The sequence below is a fragment of the Ambystoma mexicanum genome, chromosome 11 (assembly GCF_040938575.1).
Source record: "Ambystoma mexicanum isolate Mex_15411 chromosome 11, UKY_AmexF1_1, whole genome shotgun sequence".
Classification (NCBI taxonomy): Eukaryota; Metazoa; Chordata; class Amphibia; order Caudata; family Ambystomatidae; genus Ambystoma; species Ambystoma mexicanum.
The window spans coordinates 270,573,446-270,601,302 of record NC_090934.1 but is presented as its reverse complement, the minus strand read 5'-3'; the positions used below and the strand labels follow the sequence as shown (position 1 = coordinate 270,601,302).

The following is a 27,857-nucleotide window of genomic DNA, read 5'->3' as shown; positions in this document are numbered from 1 at the left end:
GAGCAGAGCCCTCTTCAAGGCTGCCAACCCTGCATTGGCCCCCTACCAGCCCCTGCAGTACCGAAAGCCATGGAGATATGCAAAACAAACAACACGCTCTTCAAAGATGAAATCGACACGAGCCGTTGCCACATTGTCAAACTCTACTCATCATAGACAGCCTTAAAATACCACAGCGCTATGTCCCAAGATGGTCAGAATTCAAGATCCTAACACCGGAAGAACTACCAAACATCCTTATGTTACTCCAGGCCATCTCCTACTCTGACAATGTCATCCCAGCCACCATCCTGAAGTATATAACAGGAAAGGCTCTCAACCCTCTCCACAACAATATGATCATGTCACACATGCAAGCATCTTCCTAATGCATTGAACAATGGCCAGATCCTACCCATACTAAAGAAAGCCCACACTCAATCCGGAACACCCTGGTAAACGTTTGGCTGATCACTCATTGGCAAGATAATTGAAACCACTGTCGCACTTCAACTGCATGAAAAGATGTTCCAACCAAACCTACTTCAACAATACCAGTCTGGCTCCCGACCAAGATGTAGCACACAGACCACCACCATCCAGGTCATAGACGAGGAAATCCTGACCATCGACAAGAGCGACTCGTTCCTTCCAATCTTGCTCCACCTCTTTGCCACATTTGACATGTTCAATCACAAAGCACTACTCGGCATCCTGTCCTTCCACATGGGATTCAATGCAGCAGTCCTCCTTTAATGGTTCGACTCCTATTTCTCCAATAGATACCAGTTCACCTAGTACGGATTCTTGGCTTGCAAGGACTATTCCCCATCCCCCAACTAACTGACCCCTCTTACTACCACCTTACAGTACACACACACAAATACCTACAGACAACCACCACAAGCCTAGATGTTAGCACATCAGCACTAAACGAGCCACGACTAAGCTCTGCTCTATTGCCAAGTCGTACTCCCCCACATCAATGGCTAATGAGACTCACAGAGCTGTAGTCAATCAGATATTGGGCTCTTCCCTGTGGATAACATGCTCCCAAGTGTCTCGGCCAAGCCCACAGAAAGTAGATTGGCACTCAGCAGTGGGGTGCCTCTGACCTGGACCCATCCACACCACAGGTGTCGCATCCGCCTTTCCCACTGTCGCGCTTACAGAGCCAAGCGCAGCGAGGCCACCATTAGTGGCAGATGGGTGCTGCACAAGACCACTTGCTGCATTATATGCTTTCCTTTATCGCTTTTTGCCTCACTCTCCTTTCATTCCTTTCTTCCTCCCTTCCTTCTCTATCTAGTGCCCCTTCCTTTCTATTCCTCCCTCATTATGCTCTCTCTGCCTCCCTTCCTCCATCCACCTCTGCTTCTCTCTTCCCTTGCCCTTGTCTTTCCCACCTTCTCCTGCATCCCTTGGCCCCTACCCTGCTCTGGATGCCCGCTTCTCTCCCCGCTCCTTTGCTCATTAGCTGTTTAGCATCTTACTTGCCGCTGCTGCCAATAATGGAGTTAGCTGCTGCTGAGAATCCGATGTTGGTATCTCAGCGGGCCTTTGGCCTGTAATGAAACATTTAATGAAATAAAGCAAGGAAGCAAAATAACAGGACACGCCAATCACGCCGGCTGCAAAACAAGCAGCAAGTCTGCCCTAATCAAGACTGGAGGAATGGCTTGCCCTCCCCTCCTCTCCTCCCCCATAAACATGAGCGTTGGATGGTGTACATAAGTCGAGAGATATTAAGAGATCAGAGGTTGTAGCACACAAAAGTTTGCATCCAGCATATCACAAACCAAGGCCATGGTATCTCATTACAGCGATCGCCAACGGGCCCTCGGCGCGGGAGAAAGCGTGAACGAAAGTGCAAAAGAAACAAAGTATGAAATAAAGTGTGGAAGCGCAAAAGAAAGTGTGATTGTGAGAAAGGGAGGGAGGGCATGGAAGGGAGGGGATGAAAGCGAGGCAGGGGAAGGGAGGGGATGTAAGCGAGGGAAGGAGGGAAGGAGGGAAGGAAGGAAGGAAGGAAGGAAGGAAGGAAGGAAGGAAGGAAGGAAGGAAGGAAGGAAGGAAGGAAGGAAGGAAGGAAGGAAGGAAGGAAGGAAGGAAGGAAGGAAGGAAGGAAGGAAGGAAGGAAGGAAGGAAGGAAGGAAGGGAGGGAGGGAGGGAGGGAGGGAGGGAGGGAGGGAGGGAGGGAGGGAGGGAGGGAGGGAGGGAAGGGAGGCAGGGGAAGGGAGGGGATATAAGCGAGGCAGGGGAAGGGAGGGGATGTAAGTGAGGGAAGGAAGGAAGGAGGGAAGGAGGGAAGGAGGGAAGGAAGGAAGGAAGGAAGGAAGGAAGGAAGGAAGGAAGGAAGGAAGGAAGGAAGGAAGGAAGGAAGGAAGGAAGGAAGGAAGGAAGGAAGGAAGGAAGGAAGGGAGGGAGGGAGGGAGGGAGGGAGGGAGGGAGGGAGGGAGGGAAGGAAAGGGGGAAGGAAGGAAAGAAAGGGGGAAGAAACTAAGAACGCAAGAATGAACACAAAAAAGACTGAAATAAATACGAAGGTGTACAGAAACACAATAGACTTAAGAAAGGGAAATGAAAAAAGAACGGATACAATAATGTGAAATAGACACAAATTGCACAGAAGGAGATTACATGGATAGTGAGTTTGAGAAGTGAATGGGTTTCTTTTGCACTGTCTTGGTCACGCCAGGCTGAACCCGCAGGCAGGACGCAGGTGGCACCAGCTGCCGACCAGCGAGCGTGCAGATCTACCGAGGCCCTGGTTAGGACACCATGGGCAAGGACGTGGGCACAAGCGCAGCATCCTCGTCGCCAGGCAAGGGAAGGCCTACCCAAAGTAGTCTGGCTGGTTACACGTAGCTCCTTGCAGCGGCTACGACAAAGAAATGGCACACTTCTGCCAACCTGGGCCATGCCAGCCCACCTGGCACCTGCAGTGTCTCTGGTGTAGCTCCTCGCACGTTACCCAGATCCCTTCACTTATTTTAAGACTCCACGAACCCACTGTCAGCCATTTCGTCAAATTGCTCCTCTCAGCTGTACACGGGAAAGCAGGGCGGACAGCTCCCTAGTAATCAAAAAGCAATCACACATGTGGCACAATACCCATGTGCAGGGGGTCTCTTGTTGAGAAGGCGAGGCCCGTGTGCGTGCAGGGCCTACAACGCAGGACACTTGCTTCCAGGGCAGTTGCTAGGCAATATTCCACCCCTTGCCCCTCCAGTGCTACCCCGCACTGCACGTTTTATTAACTTGTCATCAATCTAATAGACGACACAGTCTGCCACACACACAGGAATGTATTTCCATTATCCCATGTTCATGTTCTTTGTCTAAATGAAAGTCACTCGCCTAGATGCGACTGCCGCAAAGCTGCCGCCTAATCTATTCCTCCAACTATTTTGCTTTCAATTGGAAGAGTAGCCAGAGCCAATAGCCCTCTTCGTTTGGGGAACATAGCGCTCAGAGGCCGTTCCAAAGACTTCGGCGGGAGAATCGAAGATAGGGTGTGAAATAAAGGGAAAGATTTTGGTGGAGGTTAAGAAAAAAATGTTTAAGTTGCAAAGTGTGCCTTGAAGCTAATTCAAAGCACTACATGGGAAGGACCGTTGAGGCATGTAGTCTATTAGGTGAAGGAGTCGTGTTGCCATAAAATGTGATGACCTAGAAAAAAAAAACTATGATAGTACCTGCCAAGCGGTCTGAGTTCTATGAGCATTTCCTGGGAAAACCTAGGGTTCTAGGTCAATGGTCGACAGGACAAATGGTCGACACCAAAAGGTCGACAGGTCAAATGGTCGAATTTTTTTTTTTTTTAGTTTTTTCACTTTTTTTTGGCCCCCTTTTTTTGGCTAAAAACCCCCTTTTTCCCTAAACGAAACCTAAGATATATATATATATATATAAATAAAAAAAATTCGACCATTTGACCTGCCGACCAAATTGTGTCGACCATTTGTCTGTCGACCATTTGACTGGACACCATTACCATCACGTTCCTTGGCATACGATGTTAACTTCCGGCAAATAGTTCCACGCCGGATGGATACCTTATGCGCAACTTGACTGTTTTGGGACTGAGACAATGTCAATACAACAGATTTGAAACCCTGGTTGCACCAACTACGCCCTTCATCATCCTGAGGGCAATGAATCGAGTAACATCAGTGAGTAATATTAATATAGTGTTTACGTCCATCAACATGAAGCTCTATAGAAAGCACCAAATTATACTAGTGTGAAAGCCCACGTGAACACACCAAAGTGCGTGAGGCGAGACATTTTCAGAGTGTTTATAAAGCAGGACTTATATATTTACTAAGGCAACAGCTCCCTCTAGCGGTGGAAACAATGATGCCAGTCTCTACTGCGCATGACGACATCAGACAAACATAGATCTGGCCTTTTATTATACTGTATGATGATGCAAATACAGTGCCAATATATTGAAATGCCTACTAAATTGTGCTGGTTGATGTCTGGTGGCAAAAGGTGGCAATTTGTGTGAGTACTGGGCAGCGGTGTCAGTTCCTAAATGTATGATGGCAATACACATAAGAGGCTGTACCTTAACATACCCTGTATGTAAAACCTATCAAATGATGGTAACTTGGACAAGTCATTGTAACCCTCGGTTAAACGTGAAGGTACATGGCCATGTGATTTCAATACCTACAGTAGCAACAAAGACAATCGTTTCACTACACATGGCAAACATGTTGGCTTGTGTTCCACCCTTGCGCATGATATGTTTCCACACACAAAAATGCTCCTACAAGCATACAACACCAAACAAAAGAAGTAATCCCCAAAAGGACAATCCCCTCTGTCTTCACACCGTCAATTATTCTAACCGCTGGACCATTTGCTAAAGCTTAGCAGCAATGAACATAATGGGTACAAATGTGTTTTTTTCCCTACTTAAATGTGTTTGCCTCGCAGTAAACAGCAGAATTTGGCAAGGTGACTCCATGCCACCTAAGCATGTGTTGCCAGTCCTTGGTTTTCATGTAACAGATCAATGAATTAGGTAAATGTCATCTTTTTTGTGTCCTGGATTAGCATACCAGAAACCAATGATTTTCAAAACTCCAGCGGTATTCAGATATTATTATAGTTTATAATTTTATTTTTATAGAGTACTCAATACGAAGAGGTTTCTAAGCGTGGACCCAGGATTCGAACGTGTGTTGTTCTGAGTCTTGCTTCCAAGATGAGCGTGTTGCCACTGAGCTACTTGGAATCACTTATTTTATCACCCTAAAACATGAAAATGAGCCTAGACACCAGCTATAAGAACATACATGAACACATATTCCTCCATCCTCATTTTAAGCCTTCCTTTGGCCATTTATTTCAATCTCCCAACCCCCACCCGCACAATCACCTACTTCTGCAGGCAGTATCTGGGCCCTTTGATTAAGCCAGCAAAACAACATTTAGTCCACCATAAACCCCAACTCCCTATTCTGCCATTCCACTGCTATCCTGACATTACCAAAACTCTGAGCAAAATAATTAGCCATTGATGCATCAAGGTCTATGGATCTGGGAAGGGCAGACTTCTGTCCCCTGTCCTCTGTGCACGTAGTGCTGCCACCTGTTACATTAGAGTGTCCATTCTGATAGAATTCGAGGGTTCAAGCTGCTCTCCGCGGTGGGAGAGTTAGCAGCCTGTCAATGAGGCACCACTTGTCCCCAAATGTGCCCCAGGCCACTGCCTGGTTGGGCCAACCCTAGAAACGGCCCTGGTTTCTTCTTTTCGTGGTGATGGTGGTAGTGTTTGCCTCACGATCCACAGGGGCATCTAGTAGATTCCGAACCAGTGGCGATAAGATGTCATTCTTAAATGTATGATTTTACACAAGGACATGGTAGGACGGGGTGGCTAAAAATTGCCTTGTGGACAGGGCTGGAATCCACCTGGTGCCTCTGCAAAGTGTTTGCTGGTACCAGGGAAATGTAACCAGCCTTGACTTCTGCTCAGGAGGCATAGGAATTATTGAATTCTGTAGAAGAGGATTAGACAGGGTTGGCTTCAGCAAGAGAGTCATATCAAGGTTTTGGCTAGCATGGGCTCCAAGGAGCAGCCTACTTCGCTGCTCACATTTTTCTGTTCATCAATTGTGTGGCAGGACTTGAATGAGAGTGCGGCTGACGCTGTGTCCTGTTATAAATTGGCTGTGGAACACATGCTCCCCCATTTTAGGTGCTATGTCCTAGAGATATCTCGGGAGGATAGCTCAGGGGCCACGTGCTCGCCTTGGAAGCAAGACGACACGGAGCAACACAGGTTCTCCCCGGGTCGGCGCTTAGAAACCTCTGGGTATTAAGCGCGTTATAAATAACCTATCATATCATATAAACATTAACTCTCTAAATGAATCCCAGGAATTAACTACCCTGACTACAGCGGACACCAAGCACAAGCTCAGTGAGTGTCGTACTCAAAGTGCGATTGGTCAGTGCCTGATTCCTAAGTCTGCTAGCCCCGCTCCTTTCACTACAAACCGTTGCAGCTTGGCCCTGAGAGTTGCAGGACAATGAGTTAAGGCTACCTTGGGGCTACTGACTTGTACGATTGGTCAGGGCCTGGTTCCGAAGTCTGCTAGCCACGCTCCTTTCACTACAAACAGTTGCAGCTTGGCCCTGAGAGTAGCTGAAGAAGGAGTAAAGGGTACCTTGGGCCTACTGACGTGAATAAATCTCCCGGAAGGAATCCTGCTGCAGATTGGTTTTGTGTTTTGTTTTTGAGGGGGAGAAAGGACGAGGCTGCAGTTCAGTGGGAGTTTCTAGGTCATACCCTAGCCAACATGTCAGTGGTGTCTTTTGCTTCCGCAGTTCACGTGTTGTCCAGCTTTCACAGAATTCCCCATCTACCGGAGGTGGACAACCACGACCCGAGGCCCCAATCCAATGCAACTTTCTCTTTCACCGGAACTTAGGGACTGTTTCAAGGGTGAATGGTGTTCTTTGTGTTGTTATACGTTTAGGCAGATAGTAATGGTGTCCACCTGTAGACTAGACCACCATAAAAATGATCTACAATGCCAGACTTCCCCAGACTAGTACACAGCAGGCGTTTGCAACCCTCAAAAGACTGATATAGAGGCATCTCAGTCTTGGGCTATGTCACTTGGAGCACAGACCAACTGGAATAACCTATCAGAGTCATTGGGAAGCCTGCACATAGCCGTCCTTGCAGAAGGTGAGGTAACCGGTGTACCCAGAGCGACAAGATTGTGTTCTAGATCTGTTCCACCCACTGGAACAATACTCTGCCCACCTGATCAGGCCTCAGTACCGGAGCAAGTGGTTTGCCTCATCAAGAACCCACACCACAAAAAAGAAGCACATGTTGCCCCCTGAAATGTCTACACTGAGTAATTATGTCCCAGCTTCGGCATCCATTAACATTAATTTTATTTATTACATTTGTATAGCACACAAACATCCCAAGGGCATCGAGGCACTGTTCCAAGACCCATCCCAAATGTCAGTTGAAAAGACACTTTGGGATTCACGCTATTAGGCAAATGTGGGTGCACAATTTCAGGTGGTGTGAGTTATCCCCAAACTATTTCACCCAGAACTAATTGTGATATCACTCTTCTCCCAAGGCCGCGAGAGTCCGTTTTTTCACCATAAAAGATACACTTAGAGGGAGATGTTTCAGCCTTGCCTCCATGAGTGTCAGGAAAGAGGAGATGGGACATGGGTCAGATGATGGATGGCTATCAGGTCGGATATAAGAGCATGATGAAGGGGAAGATATGTATTGTGTGCCTAGTAACACAGTTCAATTTTAGATTATGCGTGTTGAATGGAAATCTCCTTGACCACCACACTGAGTGATGTCTGTAATGATTTGCTCTGCATAACAGTGAAATGTCATGATGTTCTGGGCAAATGCCACGATTTATTACTAGACTTCATGGGCTCTTTAATTCGTGTTTGCTTTGTCCAGCATGTCCCTGATGTGTGGGCTCTTTAGATCTGCACTTTATACAAATCTGTAAATAAAGTATTTTTTTTTTAAAGTGGTATCCTGTCCTGGCTTCACCTTTCGAGCTAGTTACTCACTGTTTTATTTATTAATTTATTTATAATTCTTATAGAGCGCTATTCGCCCAGGAGCTTGTTGTTCTATTTGAGCCTATGAGGTGGGAAGGCTCTTATGGGCAGGAATGCCTCCTCTGCTTCAGTGTGGCAGTCCTATCCATTAAGGTCTTCCCAGAACATAGTCTGCTCTATGTGCGCAGGGGGTCCTTCTTCAGCCAAGCAGAAGAAAGATGAATTAGTGGGGAACCAGGACATGAAGACCTCTACCAGAGGGGCCTGAACAGGGTTGGGTTTTGATACGATGTTCTACACCGGGGTGACTTCTGCTAGTAGGGTATAACAAGAGTTGGCTTCTGCTATTGACATATAGAACGCTTTGGCTTACACCAGCGAAGCACAGCAAAGGTTTAGTTATTTTAGAGAGGCTAGGCGTAGGGTGAGATAGCTTCTGCTGTTTAAGCACAGAGCAAGTTGGCTTTAGCTAGGAAGTCATAACAAGATATGCCTCCGCTACGGAGGTATGAAACAGATTCTCTTCTATCAGCATAAAGGAGCGGACTTCCGTTTTAGAGACATAGAAAGAGTTGACTTCAGCCATGTGGTCTATAGAGGGGTTGGATTCCATTTTAGAGGCATAGAAAGGGTTGACGTCTGCCATGGGGGCTACGAAGAGTTGGATTCTGTTTTAGAGGCATAGAAAGAGTTGACTTCAGCCATGAGGGCTATAGAAGGGTAGGATTCTGTTTTAGAGGCATAGAAAGAGTTGACTTCAGCCATGAGGGCTATAGAAGGGTAGGATTCTGTTTTAGAGGCATAGAAAGGGTTGACTTCAGCAATGTGGGCTATGGAAGTTTTTGCTTCTGTTTTAAGGCATAGGAAGGGTTGATGTCTGCCATGGGGGCTACGGAAGAGTTGGATTCTCTTTTCGAGGCATAGAAAGAGTTGACTTCGGCCATGTGGGCTATAGAAGAGTTGGATTCTATTTTCGAGGCATAGAAAGAGTTGACGTTGCATGTCAGCTGTAGAAGGGTTGGATTCTGTTTTAAGGCATAAGAAGGGTTGCCTTGTGCTATGGGGCTGTGGGAGGGTCGGATTCTGTTTTAAGCCATAGCAAAGGTTCACTTCTGACATGGGGGCTATGGAAGTGTTGGATTCTGTTTTAAGGCATAGGAAGGGTAGGCTTCTGCCATGGGGCTGAGGGAGGGTTGGATTCTGTTTTAGACGCATAGAAAGGGCTGATGCTGATATTGAAGCATTGACAGAGTTTGCTTTTGTTTTTGAGCAGGGAGTCTGCAACCTTTGGCTCGCCAGATGTGTTGGATTACAACTCCCATCAGTCCTAGGCAGCTCAATGAATGATGATGGCTCTTGGGAGTTGTAGTCCCAAACAACTGGAGACTTGTAGGTTGCGGGCCCCCTTTTCAGAAGCATAGAAAGGTTTGGTGTCTGCTATGGAGATGTTGAAGGAGCTGGCACGTTCTATATAGGCTAAGGAAGCGCTGTAACAGTTTTAGAGGCATAGAAAGGGGTAGCTCCTGCCATGGAAGCCTTGATAGGTTTGGTTTCTTCTATAGAGTCATTTAAATGGTTAGTTTCTGTTTTAGAGGAATAGAATCGGCTGGCCCCTGCAATGGAAGCTTTGAAAAGGTTAGTCTCTGAAATAGGCGTTGGAAACACAATTTTCTACTAATCAGGCCTTACGGAGGGTCCCTTCCCCAACGGAGACCTAGGGGGTGTTTTCGTTTGCAGAGAATGACCTGGTCCTCTGCTAAGAAGCTATAGGTAGCACTAGCTTTAACTTAAGAGAGTGTGGCTTACCATGAGGCAGGTCCGAACCCACATGGGGTATTCCATAGTTGCGCACCAGCTCCCACTCAAAGTCATCATCCTCGCCCTGGCTGTAGTCACACTGGCTCAGATCTCCGTCCTGCTCAAAGGTGCAGCCGGCTGTGGGGTAAGCAAAGAGAGACCAGGTCAGGAAAGCAAATCAGTTTCAAGTGTGATGCACAACACAACTTACGCAATTGATCTCAAAGACGAAAATACACATGTTCTTCACAACTGGAAACTGCCTCTTCAGCAGTCTAAGTTAGCTCAGTTGATTGATTGATTGGTTTTGTGTTATGCACCTATACACAAGGGTTTCAAGGCGCAATCACCTACTGCTGACACCTGTGTGCAACCTGCTGGCCACAGGTTTGAATTCCGACAGTCCCGACTCAGCAGGTCAACCTTCAGAGGTTGATCAGATGAGCTCCCTAGAGGTGGTTAACAACAGCAGCAGGTATTGAAATATCACGTTATATTCCATTGTGTGGTGTGTGCTGTGTCAGTGTTCAGCATAGTACAATGCAGCGGGCGGGTTGTGGCACAAAAAAGGTTCAACAAAGCAAACAAATCTTCCTCAAACAACTGTATCTAGCCGAGGCCCAACCCATACAGGTCCATCCCCAGATCACAAGCATAAATATGAGTTCCAAGTTAGAGCAACTCACAGTTTGTGCACTAGTGGACAGTGAAATGAAGCACCTTTCATTGCTCATTGAGCCCCTCAACCCACTGGCCATTGATATTATTGTATTGTTTATTTTATGCCACCCACACAATAGATTGCATGGACGTTAATGTTAGTATATACTGGGCCGGGAGGATAGCTCCAGGGCAATACGCTTGTTTTGGAGGCAAGGCAACACAGGTTTGAATCACAGTCCCATGCTTAGACACTGGTCGCTGGTATTGAGCGCATTATAAAAGATTGATTAATACAAGAAAAGGCGTTAACAACAGTGATCGTTTTCAAATATAGGTACAATTTCATTGACGACTGAACAAGTGATGTCTGGCACGTCTTCCATTGCATATACATTATCCAGAGTGCTCGAAATGAAGATGGACAAGACATTGGTCAGATTTGTTGTTACACTTGAAGGGCCATTTTATACCAAACGGTTATTGCATTCAGGGGGCTACCAATGGTAGGATTTAGGTGCTGTGAGGTCCTGTGATTGATTGCAATCTGTGAAGGTGTAAAGGCACTGACTCTTGATCTTTTATTAAAATAAAATGATGCAGGTCATTCTGTTGCTGAAAGGGTGCTCTACTAATGAGACCACCCTTTTTATAAATATTCCATAGCAAAATGATAATGTGTACATGTACCTTGCTGTAACCAGTCTCCTACCATCTAGTGTCAGTTCCTCAGGGGCATAGAGCAGGTTCAAAGATCACATGTGCATCCCCCCTGACAGCTGCTGAAACACAAATTCCTGAAAGGCGGAGGTGGCATTCAAACTGCCTGCACCTCTGACCTAATTTCAAATGATTGTGTAATCTAGACGGCCTGGTTTAACGTAGTCGCTGCTAGAATTACTCAATTCTGAAACCACAGCAACTTGATATCACAGAGTGTCAGCTCTGTACGCAAGGCCAGTTATGACACGACAGATGGGAATTAGTGTCAGGTTTCACTGTCTTCACTACAGCTTTGTGGGACAATAGCCAGGATGATGGCTCTTTGATTCTCTGGCACGAAGGTTAACGTCTTCCCACCAGGTCATAGAAACATCCCCCAAGGGATCCCCTGGGAATCCTGCTTCAAAGGCAGAACTGACAAAACAAAGGCCCCACTCACACCAGGGTACTGACCACTGGAGTCCCTTGAAGTCAGCATGCACAGAAAGGGGGTGGGTTAGAGTAGTAACATAGGGAGGTTTGGTCTGGAGATGGGTGCCATTTCATCTTTGTTTCTGTTCGGGGTCACTTCCCTATTCCAGTCTCCTCCATTTCATAAGGTTCTCTGAATGTGATGTCATAGGGCAAAGGGCACTTGCTACAACAACAGAGATTGGACTCCTTACAGCATGTTACATTTGGACCAATCTCCTGTAGCATTTTGCCTATGAAGGGGGATGGGCACACCCTCTTTCTTTAAATGATCTTTGGGAGGTCAAGACTTATGTTGGGAGTGCAGCCCAGAACAAGGTGCACTGCAATAGAAGTGCAGACAAAAGGCATTTAAGGCAGAGGAGAGCTCTGTCCCCTTACCTTCCCCGGGTAACAGTGGGAGTGACTGTCGCTGGATCAAGGCCCAACAGCTGGCAGCACTGGAACCAGACTACTGCTCAGTGGAGGCGATGGATCCCCTGTAGGTAGGTGGCAGCCAGGTTCCCTGAAGTGGGAGTGCAGACTCAAAGGACTTACCATGTCCTTGGAGGCTCTGAGTAGGGCCTCCCAGCACCCCAAAGGTTAAGAAACAGCCCTGCACCTAATTCCCACATTGATCCACGTCTGCCTGTCTGTCTCAAGATTCTTCTTGCCACGTTCCAGTGTACATGGACCGCACCACTTGTTCGACCAACTCACCGCCCGACAGCAAATCACACCCTGAGGAAGATCCTGGAAGCATGGCTTGACTGTGTCAGCCCCCAAACACAAAAATGAGGGACTGTGAAATGACCACGTCCCTTTGTCCATTTGTGGGACCATACTGACTTTTAAGCCCCCCTCTGCCTATTTTTTTAAGACATTCTTAAACATTGTGCATTGACATTGTGCCAGTTAAGCGCCTGCACACCCCTGCTCATCTACCTAGGGTGGCACTCTACAGATGTCTGCATTTTCTTTAGAAGTTCAGTTTTTCATAGTATTTTTAGTCAGTTGTCTGCATTTTTATTGTTTAACTAAAAGTGTATATAAAATCTTGACTGGGCATTCTTTAATTATGGAGTTGTTGCACTATTGCTGCTTGAGTTACTACTGTTATCAGCTCACACTACTCAGAAGATGTAGCCTGCCCTCGGCCTGCGCTACCAAAAAGGGAGAAGGGGTTCACCAGTCTCGCTGTTTCTGCTTTACCTTTATGATCGTTTTTACTGCTGGGTAAGTAGGAGTGTGGAGCTTTGTGGGCTGTTTAGTCACCACTGATCCACGTGCTCCTGTAGAGCAGTAGTCATTTCGTGGCAGAACCCCCCGCATGCAGTTGTACACATCCACGAGACGGCGGGTAAAAGGGAACAGTAAAGCAAGGCAAACACGTAGTCTTTCATTTTACTCTCCATACTGTGGACAAATAAATACTGCCTTCCAAGTGTAAAGTGCACGGAGCATGTATGAAGGGATTCCTATGGAATCTGCATCTTCTGGAGCTGGTGCAAACCTGAGGCAGATTCCATAGGATCCATCTGTTGTACACCTGCAAATCTCATGCAAGAGCACAATGAAACATGCGGATCTCCGCTCCATCCCTCTCTTCCGCCTCATCAGTGCTGAAAAATGAGGCGGAGGTAAATCAAAGCGTAAAAAGCATTATGCCTGCCTTTTATGCCCTGATTTACCACCTTTGCCCATTTAAAGTGACCGTGCTAGAAAAGATAAAAAGTTATGGATGGTCCACGCTTCCTTTGCAGTTCTGCTCCATGTGTGATGATTGTTGTCACATCAATGATGAAAAAAGTATTTCTTTTTCTTTTTTGACTTGTAGCATTTGTATGTAAGGTTTTTTAGACAATGTTTTTTGAATAATTTGATGTTTTAGTATTGCACTGTATGCATTGCACACATACGCTGGGTAGGATTGTGGTGGAATTCTTGGTCAGAACTATTGTACATTTTCACATTGCACTTTATGACTATTTAATATGTATGAAGAGAATGATAAATCTTAAATTAATTAAATTGGCCCTCATTACGAGTCCGGCGGTAACCGTGCCGGTAAAACCGACAGGCTGCCGCTAGACCCGTAGGGATTTACCGGCTCCGGACTTGCAGGAATTACCGGGGCATTACAGCCCCGGTGATCCGGTAATTCCGGATCCGGCATGCTGTAAATCCCCATTCCTGTGGAGTCCCATAGGACTCCATGGGAATGGGGAAGTGGAAACACCGGCACCATGTGGTAATGGTGCCGGTGTTTCTGCGTCCGTCTACAGCTGTTGGTGTTACGCCCACCAGGTCAGACCTGGCGGGTGTAATACCACACAGCCACAGAACTTGTAGTTAGCCGGTCCGGAAAACGGTGCCGGTACGGTTTTACCGGCACCGTTATATCCGGAACGGCTAACTTGTAATGAGGGCCATTGTATTAATTGTGTGTTGTCTTGTTACATGTACGTCTAGCATTTCAAATAGCCAGCTAGGCCGGCTCTTCAAAAGATAATGAATGACTAAATAAGTAATTATTTAGCAATCGTACTCGATTCCTCCTCATTCCGCACTCTTAGTTTATCTTGTGGTCCACGCTTCCGGACCACTGGACATTGCATTGTATTTTGGCTCAGCTGCTGTAGTACTAATGGGGGGCAATTACATTGAAATCAATTGCGACCGGACTCTGAATGGAACAGCACAAGCTGGTAGTTCTCTAGCAGTTACCTCTGTTTCCTAATAGCGAAGACGTGTTAACATACAGTGGAAACCACAATGGTTAAAAACCATTGACTCGGGCAGATCCATGCATCCATCACCTTCTGCTACTCTCAGTGGGTGTGCCTAGGCATGTTACGAATTCTTTGGCAATATTCCTGTGAGCAATGCCACATGTGGTCAATAACATTATGCACATGATATAATGGTGGGCCAGCAGTTACTGTATCGTTAATACTGCTAGTAGGGATAATGGCATGATGGATATATGTGTTATTTTAGAAGCAGCACATGTATCTAGGTTTCTGGACAACTTAAACATGAATATCCATCTGTTTGAGGGGATGAAAATCCACAGGGTATACAGTGCACCGAGCTGCTGGAGAAAGAAAGCACAGAAGGGTCATTAAAACCCTTCTGAGCACTGCTCAGACCCTTGCCCTGCTTTATGCCCTCCCACCCCCAGCACATCGCATCTTTTTGGCCTACAACTAAAGGAGAAGCCCTGGTTCATCCCTCTGCTTACAGGATGACCAGATTTGGGAACACAGTTTATCTTCACCTTTTGGACGGAGGCGCAATTATGGCGCCCTACCTTCATGTGTCTGGTATGCTGACCTCCAGTCATCTGGCATGTACTGCACAGGTAGCCCCTATATATTGCATGAGGTAAATACCTCACCCCTCATAAGGGGAATGGCGGGTAATAGCTGCCAGTATTTCACATTCTACCCCCTTCCTCCTAGCAGCCCCCAACGTGCGAGAGGTCCGCCCCAGTAGCGCACGGAGGATTGCACAGGGGCAACGCACGGGTTTTGGAAGCAAGACCGTGCAGCGCAACAGAGGTTCGAATCCCGGATGTGCGCTTAGAAACCGAACTCATTAAAATAATAATAATAATAATAAAGTATTGATCCCGCACCTGTTCGGGAATCAAGTTGCCGGCGCGTTGGGAAGCACTTGGCCAATAGGAGAGGGGCGGTGGCAGGGCCAATATAGATTTGCATTTTATTGGTCACCTTGTGCACTCGCACACGTGGCTCCTAAATGGTGAATTGGAATGCGGAAGTGAGTGCTTGCATGGTAGTAATCAGGGCGGAGATGGAGTTTTTACACAAAAAGGTTCACACGTGGCACCGTCAATGTCTGAGAGTGTGAGGAAATTACACAGACGCGTTGCTGGGCGAGCTGCATCGCTGGGCATCGGACGGGATTCCGTGCCCTTCCTTTTGGAATTGCAAACTTTCAACAACTTTCGTTTGGCACATTACTGGGTATTCTCCCCAGCATGGTATCCGCAGAACTTTCCATGATTGCCCAGGCCCACGGAGAACTCGAATGCGGCGTGAAATGCTCCAATCAAAGCGATCGGGATGAGTGGGTGATGTGTCTGCATGCCACTGTGGACGGCTGCATGAGGTCTGTGGCTGCATGCATGTTGCGCTTCAGAGAGCCAAGGGGCCGCAGAGCGGATGCCATGGGTAGGACGATTCAGGGTGAACGCAGCACCCTTACAGCGGCCCCAACATGCTAAGAACATGTGGGTGCACTGGGTGGGCGATTATAAAGCATGTCCCCCCTGTATTTTCGGAATGCTCGCACCTGTTCCTACTGATTTCAGTCTGCATATACAGACCCTTCAGAGTAATGCCTCCTCCCCACCCCCTGCCTGTGAGTCAAACATGTGTGTGCAAAGTGCGTTTAGCCTCCTTCACAGCCTGGCAGGCGCATGTGCTGCTTTGTCATAACAACTAGCACCGATGTCAATTCTAGACCCACTACCCGATCGCTTAAACTACCCAGTCCTCCCTCTTGTTGCTTTCAAAGCCCCCGGCCTTATCCGCTGGGCCACTATGGATCATTGGCACTGGTGCCATCTCACAGAAACTGAATCCGGTCCAGATCACTGGCTCAGTGGGCGAGGCAGAATGGAGATGGGCAGGGGTATTTTACCTCCTGGCTCTGTGAGTGTGTGCTGATTTCTGTAATACATTACCAGGGATTCTCTCCTCAGCCTCGAAAGTAGTGGTTGGAGCATTAGTGTGTCTTGTATGTAGTGCCTGTATGGCCTCAACACACTTTGTGGTGGGAACGCCCTCGGCGGACCCAAGTCCAGGTATGGTGAAGTTGTTAGAGGATTGGAGCGTTTAGCCAAGATCAAGAGTTAAGTGGGCTGGCTGAGCACGCCATGAAGGTCAGGCACTTGGAGGGATTTGCCAGAGACTCGATTATGTTTCCAGCTAGACAGAATCTTTTATCGTAGGTTGTTGCCACATTCTGATGGCAGAGGTGTTGTGCGGGTGGTTAGCCGTGCCTGTGGCAGGTGTCCACCGAAGTGGTGCATGAATATCTGAAAAGCGCTCTGTATACCCCTCGCTATCCACCCCCATTTAATTTGAAAGGACTGTATGGTCTCTCGGATAACCATGATTGGCTCACAGCCAACTTGGAACCCTAGAGACGAGATGCACTTTCTTCTTGTAACAACAGCAAACCCTAGAGAAAGGGGCTCTATGTCCTCTGAGACGGTCAACGCTGAACCCCAAAGCTGAAAGTCTTTCCGTTCCCATGCCATCGCTGAACCTTAGAGGTTAGAGTCTGTCCCTTCCCATTCCATCCCGAACCTTTGAGGATAAGGGCACTCCCTTCCCATTCCATCCCCAAACCTTTGAGGTTAGGTGCACCCCCTTCCCATTCCATCCCCAAACCTTTGAGGATAGGGGCACTCCCTTCCCATTCCATCCCCGAACCTTTGAGGATAGGGGTACTCCCTTCCCATTCCATCCCCGAACCTTTGAGGATAGGGGCACTCCCTTCCTATTCCATCCCCGAACCTTTGAGGATAGGGGCACTCCCTTCCTATTCCATCCCCAAACCTTTGAGGTTAGGGGCACCCCCTTCCCATTCCATCCCCAAACCTTTGAGGTTAGGGGCACTCCCATCCCATACCATCCCCAAACCTTAGAGGTGAGAGGCTCTCTCGTCTTGTGCCAACCTCAAACACTAGAGGAGAGAGGATATGCATTTCATAGACTGCCTTGAACCTTAGCTGTGAGACGATCTTCCTTGCTGTTCAAACACTGAACCCCAGAGGTTTATATCTTCCTCTTCCTGTGTCAAAGGGGAGCCCTAGAGATTTAGTATTTAGTATTTAGTATTTTATTTATTTCTATAGCGCACCAGGCCCAGGGGCAACCGGGCGCTTAACTTAGTTACAACAAGATGAAAGCATGACAAGGCAATGTGACAGAGTATTACAGGAGTATTACAGGAAGATTTACAAAATTTACAAAATATACATTCAAGCGAATATCGATAAGGCAGTGATTTACAGGATAGTTAATAAGGGATGCAGAGTAGGTCAAAGTGCAAGTAGGGCAGTAAACTGGTGTTAGCTGTCTTGGGCGGATAGCCAAGCTTTGGTAAGGTGTTTGAATTTCAGGAAGGAAGGTTCTGCTCTAAGGTCATTGGGGAGTGAGTTCCAAAGTTTGGCTGCCAGGATGGGGAAGCTGGTTCCACCTGATCTTTGGAGATTAAAACGCGGGATGACAAGGCAGTTGGCTTGGGCCGCTCTGCGAGGTCTGGTGGAATTGTGGAAAGAGAATCTGTTTGCCAGGTAGCGAGGGGCTTGGTTGTGGAGGCATTTGTGTGTGAGAGCCAGGGACTTCAAGGAGATGCGATGTGGGATAGAGAGCCAGTGCAGGTTGCGCCTGGTGTCAGATATATGCTGGCGCCTAGGAATGTTAAGGGCCGCCCTGATCGCATTGTTTTGGACAATTTGTAGCTTGTTTAAGTTGCGGAGATTAGTACCTAGATAGAGGGCATTACAGTAGTCGACCTTGGATAGTACGAGGGTCCTGGCCAAGGTTACGCAGTTGGCTGTGGTTAGGAACGGGCGACAGGCGGTGATGAGCTTGCAAGTATACGCTGCTGCAGATGAGACTGCGTTAGACTGTCTAGTCAAGGATAGGGTTGAGTCGATGTAAATCCCTAGGGTTTTCGTGTCCTTAGCAATAGGGATGGTGTTCCCATCAATGGTGAAAGACTTGAAAGCAGGGTCAAGTTTAGTGAGTTTTTGTGGTGAACCAAGAATGAGGAGCTCTGTCTTTTCATCATTTAGGCAGAGGCCGTGTTGGGCCATCCACGCTTGGATGACCTGGTAGATGGCGTTGATGGCGAGGGAGTCAGTTGTGTAGTCTCCTGTGATGGGGATTAGTATCTGTGTGTCGTCAGCGTAATTGGTATACGTGACGCCCAAATGGTCCAAAATATCAAAAAGGGGTTTGGTAAACACGTTATATAACGTGGGCGAGACACAAGACCCTTGAGGCACACCACAAGAGACCGGAGCGGGTGGTGCGGCCGCAAGTGGGGAAAACACGCGCATTGATCTATTATCCAGGAAGGATCTGATCCAAGTAGAGGCATTTTCTGAGAAATGTGCGGCTGATTTGAGGTGATGGCAGAGAATTTTGTGATTGACAAGATCAAAAGCAGCAGAGAGGTCCAGGAGAAGTAATAACGCCAGTTTGCCTTTGTCTTTGAGATCTTCGATCTGCGTTTTTAAATCGATAAGGGCGGTCTCAGTGCCATGGCGAGGCCGGAACCCTGATTGCCTGAGTCCCAGAAGTTTATTTGATTCAAGGTATTCCTGAATTTGTAGGTAGGCCGCGCGGTCAAGGATTTTTAGTAAAAAAGGTACAGTGGTAATTGGTCTGTAGTTTGTGGGTATGCTGGGATCCAGGGTAGGTTTTTTCAGAAGCGGGATGACCCACGCATCCTTAAGATTGTCCGGTACAATCCCAGAGCTAAAGGAGGAGTTGATGAGCGTAGTGATGAATGGTGCTAGGTCGTGAGCTGCTTCCTTAATAATAGGTGCAGGACAAAGGTCACCCTGACAATTGGACGGTTTAAGGCTAGTGATGATCTTTTCCACTTCGAGAATGGAGAGTGGAGAGAAGCTAAAAGGAGTCAGAGAGTCTGTGATAGAGAGGTTTATGGTAGGTATAGGGATCTGTAGAGGGTTGGATTGAAGGCTAGATTGTTTGTTGTTGATTTTAATTTGGATAGTGGCAATCTTACCTAGGAGAGCTTCTTGGATTTTGGAGCACCAGGTGCTATCTTTGGTACAGGTGTCAGGTGGAGTAACAGGAGTTTCAAGTTCTTTTAGGATTTTAAACAATTCTTTGGTGTTAGATTTGGCTTGTTCGATGCGTTTGTTGTATGTGTCTTTTTTTGCCTGGAATATAGCTTCCTTGTAGTTAAGGGTGGCCAGGAGTACGCGTGATTTGTTAGCTAGAGAGTGATTGCTTCTCCAGTGGGATTCTGCAATTCGTTTTTCTTTGCGTAGAGCTCTGAGATGGGGTGTAAACCAAGAGTTTAGGTGGGCTCGAGGTTTAGATTTTCTCAGTTTCGAGGGTGCAATGGTGTCTAAGGCTATAAGCATGGCCCGGTTGAATGTGTCGACCAGGGCTGTAGGGTCAGAGCATGCGGGATCCCGGTCATTGAGAGCTGGAAGGAGGAGGGGGAGGAGTCTATCGCAGGTAATGTTGCGTTTGTTACGGGTGGCCATAGCCGGGGCAATGTTGTGAGGGAGGCTGATAGGTTTGGACTCAATATTGAATGTAATTAAGTTGTGGTCTGTCCAGGCGCACTGTTGGTTAGAGGTGATGTTGATGGGACAGTTGAGGGCGGCTAGCCAGTCAAGGGTTCTGCCCTTGTTGTGGGTGGGTTGGTTTAGGAACTGAGTGAATCCAGCATTAGTGAGGATGTTGTCAATAGACGAAGCAGCAGTGTCCTTGGGGTCGTGGAGGCCTAAGTTGAAATCCCCCAGTATCATGACCTGGGAGATAGCTTTGGTGTTGTGTGTGAAGATGTTAGAGAGGTCCTCCGCGAAGGTGGATAGTGGGCCGGGTGGCCGGTAGAGTAGATGGAAGGTGATAGAGTGGTTAGGTGTGACAGCTAGTTTAGCTGTCAGTGCTTCCAGAGTGGAGGAGTGATGTGTGGCTGAGAGGTGGAAGTTCAGAGCGTTTTTGTGGATGATGGCGATGCCACCTCCTTTAGATTGGATGGAATTACGGTCATGTCTGATAATGTTGTAGCCTGGAGGGATAGCGAGGGAGAGAAGAGGACCTGAAGCTGGGTGGAGCCAGGTTTCAGTGATTGCTATAAAGTCGAGGTCAAGGTTGAGGATCAAGTCAGCTACTTCTAGGGCGTGAGCCGGGAGTGATCTGGCGTTGATTAGCGCGCCTTTGATATTGTTTGAGTTAGGGGAGTTGGAAGATGGTGGTAGATTAGGTGAAAGTGTGGGTGGTGACAAAGGGAGAGGCAGTTTGATGCGGTGAGCTAAATGATGGGAAGCGTGGGTAAGACGCGAGCCAAGTCTAGCATTTCTCAAGGAGATAGAGCAGGGTAGGTTAGGTAAAGGTCTGGTGGCGAAGTGCTGGATCCAGAGGGCTGGGTTGTTAAGATAAGGGTTGGTGTGGTGAGCGTGGGATGGCATAGTTGAGGTGTGATGCAAGTAAGAGTGGCAGATAGGGGTGGTGGTATGGTATAGTGCAGTGCAGCCAGAGTGCAGTATAAGGAGGAGAAGGGTGGGCAGCAGTCTGGTAAGTAGGGTACTGAAAGAGTACAGAGGAGAGTTTGCAGTAGTTAGACTGTTGGTGGGGGGCATGTTGACCTAGTAGAGTCTAAGCGCGCGTGGTCTGGTAAGGATCGCGAGGGCGACCATATGACACTTACACAATTACAGTAGTCTGTTAGTGACCAAAGGCACAACACAATTGCAGTGGTCAGTTAGCGACCATAAGGCACAACACAGTTGCGGTGGTCCGTTAGCGACCATAAGGCACAACACAATTGCAGTGGTCCGTTAGCGACCATAAGGCACAACACAGTTGTGGTGGTCCGTTAGCGACCATAAGGCACAACACAATTGCAGTGGTCAGTTAGCGACCATAAGGCACAACACAGTTGCGGTGGTCCGTTAGCGACCAAAGGGCACAGCCAATAGCAGTCATGAGGCATAAAGCACTAGGGGCTGAAAATGACTGTACTATTAAGAGGTGGCAGCAGTAACGCATAGAGGCGGTGGAGTTGGAGGCATAAGCGTATGTAGCAAACAGTTATCGAAGGTGAAAATAACCGAGTTCAAATGTTTGTGATTGCGGAGTAGCAGAAGACATACCAGTAAGCACAATAGTGTAGACTGAGGGTATCCCCTCTACTCACAATGGATTAAAGGTCCGAGTAGACACTGGCTCCAAGGCTCCGGAGGCGAACAGGGGGCAGATGAAGGGCTTTATGTCCATGTGTTAGGCACCTAATGCATTCAACCCTGAACCCTAGATATGAGGGGCTCTCTCTTCCTGTGACAACCCTGAATCCTAGAGGTTAGAGCAGAGGTCTTCAAACAGTGGGGTGTGCCGCCCCCCAGGGCGTATAGCCATATTCCTTGGGGGGTAGAGGGGTGTGAGGACTCAGCCTGAAATGTAAAAAAAAGTTTTTTAATTCGTTTTTTTTTAATGGAGGAAAGAAAAAGCGTGGCGGGTGGCTTGTCCATAATGGGTGAGGTGGTGTTGACTCAGTGGACCCTTCACCCATTATAGAGGAGCCGAGGAACCAGCCAGCCCAGTGAAACACTGATCGCTCCCTCAGCTGCTTTTTCCAGCAGAGAGAGAGCTCCTGGGTTGGCTGAACTGTCAAAGGGAAACACTTCGAGCCACGCAAGGCTGGGGGAGTTTTGCTTCACCAGCCTTGCATAGCTCATTGGAAAAGCTGGCTGGGGAAGTGCATGTCGGTATGTGTGAGGGGGAACTCCTGCGCCTCCTCACACATACAGACAGAGCAGACTGGAGCGGGACGTTTGAACATCCACATCCAGGCTCTTGCACGCATGTGCAGAAACCAGGAAGCTCTTCCTTCCTGTTGATGATGCAGGAGCTGGAGTGCTGGGGAGGAAACCTCAGGACTGGGGCAGAACGTATGTTTATGTTCATTTCTTTTTTATTTGATATGTGTATGGATGTGTGTATGCTTGTCAGGGATGTAATTTCACCAAAATGCCAGGGGTAGCGGAAGTGACGTCACACGACCCTTGACCCATAATGACATCACAGGAAGCAATGTCATTTTACCCCCACCCCGAAGTGATATCGCAGGAAGCGATGGAACACGACCTTTCACCCGTCGACAAAACAGGAAGTGGCGTCACATAGCATTGTACACTACGAAAAATACGGTTATGATATCACTATAATGTGATGTACATTTCATACAAGAAAGGATCGCTATATGTATCGTTAAGATCACTGTGTATAGGCCCACATTACCAAATTACTGTGAATGCAAGCAGACATCCATGACCAAATGATAATGATGTATTATTATATAGCACTTACGCTTAAGCGCTTTATATAGAAAAAATAGACACCCAATATCACCCAACCTGTGTTGGTACTCATTTATCGACCTCAGAAGGATGAAAGGCTGAGTTGAGGCGTTTAAGAACAGACTAAATCAGTGGATCACCCTCTGAAGTGTGCCTGAAATAAACCTTTAATGAGTCTAGCAATTATTGTATAGAATTCCAGAAAGACACATTATTTGGTATTCCTATTCTTTCTTATTTAGGGTCAGCGCTGAAAGTGTTAGACTTGTGGCACTCCCATTCTTATTTTTCTTATTTTTTTTAAGGGGCCTGAACAAGAAAGCCAGCCACTCCAGAAGTAAAGAGCAATTGCGACCTCTGGCGACCCCTAAATGACATCCCTGATGCTTGTGTTATGAGGAAGTGCATGGTGATATGTGTTCATGTGAATGATAGAGTGCTTGGGGTGTGTGTGTGTGTACGTGTTGTCATGGGTTTTGACCCATGTTGAATCAATAGACTGGGTAGATGTGGGGATGAGCTGTCGCCGCCCATTATTCTATCCCAGAACAAACTAAATCAATAAACTGGGTGGATGTGGGGATGAGCTATCGCCGCCCACATTCACGCCAGAATAGGAGAACTGCGCAGTTGGCACGAGACCACTCCAAAGATACAACCTTCTTGTGGGGAATTCATTTTCTTAATCCCAAAAATGGTTGCATTACCAGTACTCACCACTATCAGAAAGCCGGCGTTTTAAAACCACCAGACTTTTGTGTAAAACTGAACAAATGAAACAAAACCAGACCAAGGAAAGACTTGCTAATAGGTGGATACAATGTAAAACTATATTCTGAAATGACTTGAAGGAAGTAATTATTTAATGTATATGTAAAAATTGTCAGTTTGATTTGAATGTAGAAAACTGGGACCAAAAAGTGACATTTAGCTGAAACCTGGCTTAATGAAACTGAGTTCTGCCTGACAACTACCCCCGACAGGAGTTGATACTGGATCAACAGCTGTGTTCCCAGGCCTGGCTGCCAGGCCTGGCTGCATCCTGAGGTCACATGGCCCTGTTGATTAGATTAGGGGTGGAGCAGCTGGGAACTACAGGGAGATGAACAAAGGCCTGTCCTGTTCTCAGGCAAATGTTATATTGGGGGGCTGTAAAGTGGCTTCCTCTTAGGGGAAACTGGGAGGGGCAGTGCCTCTGCTAGCAGCTGAGCTTGGGGGAAGAGGATAAACCAGTTATTTCACCCTGTGATGTGGGAAGCCACACCCCTTTTTGACCAGGGCATAATTTTAAAAAGATAGATAACTCAAAGTGCAGACTTGTCAGAATTATATAAGTAATATCATTATTTTTGTGATTTTTCTGTGAACATTTTGAGATGCGTTAGGACCCTGTGGTGTATTCTGGGGGGTTGCTAGCGGAAAATAGGGTCTCACTCCAAATGTCTGCATGTTAAAAATCTGACGCTTCATCAATTAATGTCCATACTCCTTGTGCACATGTGTGTAAATTTGGTTAAATGTCCGATATTGCAAAACCAGTTAAAAAGCGCAAAATGTTGTCATTTTTGAATGCAAGCCCCCAGGAAGATCAGAGGCGGACAAGCATGGACCATAAGGAATATATAATGTGCACATGTAAATTCAACTAATTGTATATCTGGGAAGGATGTATTTGAATCAAATATAGATTTGTGGGCAAACTGACCAGGGGAGGATCCTCTGACCCATAAAACCTACAGCATCACTCTGACTCACATTTCCTTCCCCCAATCATGGGAGAGGGGAGAATTGGGCCAATGACAAGTAGAGAGGGGCAGGCTTAGCTAGGCCCAGGCAAACATCCATTTTCAAAACACATAAAAAGAGACTGCTGGGACAGGTAGAGACATTCAAATCCAGTTGCTGCGGAGCGTTTTGCCGGACCACACAACATCCAGAAGATACCAGTTCTAGACTGACTCCAGCTACATACTCCAGAACCTAGAACTTATACTTTAGAACCTAAATCAGAGGCCTAAAACCACAAGCTGAGTTCTCTGCAGCAGGCCTCAAATCATTGCAAGCTACTCACAGCCGGGCGAGCTGCTTGAATCCCTTGCCAAGAACTTTTGCCAGGACCAGTGCAGAGATCCAGGAGCCGTGCAGAGACCGCTGTATCCGGACAGACCAGACCAGAGATCCAGAGTGACCCAGACCGCTGTGAGCAGAACCAGAGAGCTGACCCAGATCACTGTGAAGTGCCGAGACCAGAACCGGAGTCCAGTCCAAAACCTGACCAGATCCGTGGCAAGGCCTATTTCAAATTTATATTGTGAGTACCTAGCAGAACTGTGCAGAACCAATCTCTTAGTTAAAATAATCTAATCCAAACTATTTTAACCTAAGTAGAACTGCCTCCTAGAAATCGTATCATCTGTCATTTTTAAAGCTGCACAACTGTCACCTGTCAATTCTGAAGCTGCAAGCTGTCACCTGTCATTTTGAATTTACTTTAAATCCGAAAAACTACCTTTATTTAATCGTCCGTATCTCTGGAACCGTTTGGGATAGGAACGAAAGCTTAGAATCTCAGCTTTCCAACGAACTGACTTGCTACTCCTTATACTTTTGCCGTAATCACGATTCACGCACTCGCGAATTTTACCGCGATTTGCGATTTGGTTAAAAATCCAGCCACGTGTAACCATCAGCAGTCATTGCTTTCATTGCTAAAAATTTGTTTGCCTCTTAATCACCATCTCTGAATCATTGCTAAAGTGAGCCTGAACTCACCCCAAGTATCTCTCACTCACCCTGAGCCTCCTAAAGGGAATTAAAAGCATTTTAAGCATATTTCAGCATATTCAACACATTCAAAGCACTTGGACCTGTGTTTTAAAACTCATACCGGTTTTCTCTAAGCTTGCTGGGGGGGAACTGAATTTCGTATTGTATTTGATTGCATTCCTGAAAACTGTGTGCTCCACTTTCCATCTACTTCCATGTCTTACATTGCATAGGGGAGGGGGGTGAATTGCCAGAGAAAAAGTGATTATATTATCTTTTGCTAAAATCATCTCAAGTATTTCTGTACTGCATTTTATTCCTCATTGCTTTTCCCTTGAAATCATAAAAGTATTTTTGCTACTTGATCCATCCTATACTAACTCCTCATTGATTATAAAGAAGTGTGCTAGTGTCAGATTACCCATTGTTGATTAACATTATATTTATAAGGGCGATATCGATTATTAATTTATTATAAAAGCGTGGTATCTATATTTTGTCTTATTTCTCAAATAAACCTTTTAAACTTGCAAAACAGAACTACTTCTTGGCTCAGTGGGGTCAGGGGGATTCTAAGAGAGGGGTGTTATATAGGGGTAGTCATCCAGAACTCATGAACTGGACATAAAGATATATCAATAAGGGTTTCCATTCAGTATCCCAGACTAGGCATTGACTTAGCTGTAGTGTTGAATTGAATCTTCTTACAGTGTGCGTGTGTGTGCGTGTGTGTGCGTGTGTGTGTGTGCGTGTGTGTGTGTGTCTCTCTGTTGAGCTGATTTTGGCGAGTGGTGGGTAGAGGGGGAAAGGAGGTTTGTCCAACAAAGGCATTTTATAAATGCCTTTGCTGCACAATCCCCCTACCCACCTGCCAAAATCAACTCTCCTTCTGAGGTGCTGTGGCGCCCAGGGGACAGGGATGCTCTCTTTTTGCTGGATATCTATCATAGGTGTCCAGTAAAAAAATGCCATGCCTGCCCCCTGTGTCCCCCACAGCGGTTTGCAAAATGTTTGTATTTTTACCAACTTTTATTTTACAAATGTATGCTCTAAAATGCAACATTTTAACCAATTTTTTGTTTGTTTGATCCCAGGGGGAAAACCCCCTGAACCCCTGTGATTGGCTTGGGATCCCTCGCTACCCTCAGTCACTATGGCATATCTCGGGGAAATATGTATGCCCCTCCACTTAAAACATTCACCAGCCACCACTGGCCCTGGAACTGTGGTGGCAGCAGGGTGGGGGGAGCCCAGGGACTTTGGTGAGGGCAGGATGGGCGGGAGCCATGGGATAGTGGTGGGAGCAGGGTGGGGAGAGCTCAGGGTCTGTGGGGCATGGGGAGGGCCCAGGAACTGGATAGGAATGGAATGAGGGAGCCCAGAGACTGTGATGGGAGCAGGTGGGGGAGCCCAGGGACTATACTGGGAGTAGGGTGCGGTGACGGGGCACAAGAGTTCCTAGCCATTTGAACTTACTGTCCATTTGGCATTTTTGGGTTGCCTGGCCTACACCCATTTTGCTCAGGGGAGGGGGGGGCTTAGGCCAGACAAGTTTGAAGACCACTGAGGTAGAGGTTCTATGCCATTGTGAAAGGCCCACAAGACAGTAAACCCTAGATAGAGGGTATCTCTTATCCTGCACCAGCCTTGAACCCTGGAGGCGACAGGCTCTCTTTTCCTGAGCCAAAAGCAAACCAAAGTGGTGAGATGCTTTGGGACCCTGTGCTAGGCTCCCGAGACAATCAACCATGAACCCTAGATAGAGGCTCTCACTTCATGTGCCAACCATGAATCCTAGAGTAGGAGGCTCTATATCAATGTGATAGGCGCTTAAGACATCTAACCCTAAACTATAAATGGTGGGCCTCTCTGTTCCTGTGCCAACCTTGAACCCTAGTGTGACAGGCTCGCTCTTCCTCTGCCAACCCTGTACCAAGAGGTGACAGGCTCGCTCTTTCTGAGACAACCCTGAACCTAGAGGTGGCAGGCTCCCTCTTTCTGAGACAACCCTGAACCAAGAGGTGACAGGCTCGCTCTTTCTGAGACAACCCTGAACCTAGAGGTGACATGCTCTCTTTTCCTGAGACAACCATGAACCAACTTGGTGAGAGGCTCTATGGCCCTGTGCTAGGCTCCTGAGACAATCAACCCTGAAACCTAGCTAGAGAGGCTCTCAGTCCCTGTGCCAACCCTGAACACTAGCTAGAGAGGCTCTCAGTCCCTGTGCCAACCATGAACCCAAGAAGAGGCTCTGTGTCTCTGTGATAGGCCCCTGGGATATTCAACACTAGGA

The 27,857-nt window shown here is 47.1% G+C and overlaps 1 protein-coding gene across 5 annotated transcripts in view; it reads right to left on the bottom strand.

Annotated features, from left to right (window-relative positions):
• PTPRU (protein tyrosine phosphatase receptor type U) overlaps positions 1-27,857 on the bottom strand; it is a 1,238,801-nt gene that overhangs the window by 810,935 nt on the left and 400,009 nt on the right. For all 5 annotated transcript variants that reach the window (XM_069623015.1, XM_069623016.1, XM_069623017.1 and 2 more), the window contains exon 2: positions 9,868-9,996. In XM_069623015.1, coding sequence (XP_069479116.1) covers positions 9,868-9,996 — 129 coding nt within the window. The remainder of the gene's footprint in view (positions 1-9,867; positions 9,997-27,857) is intronic.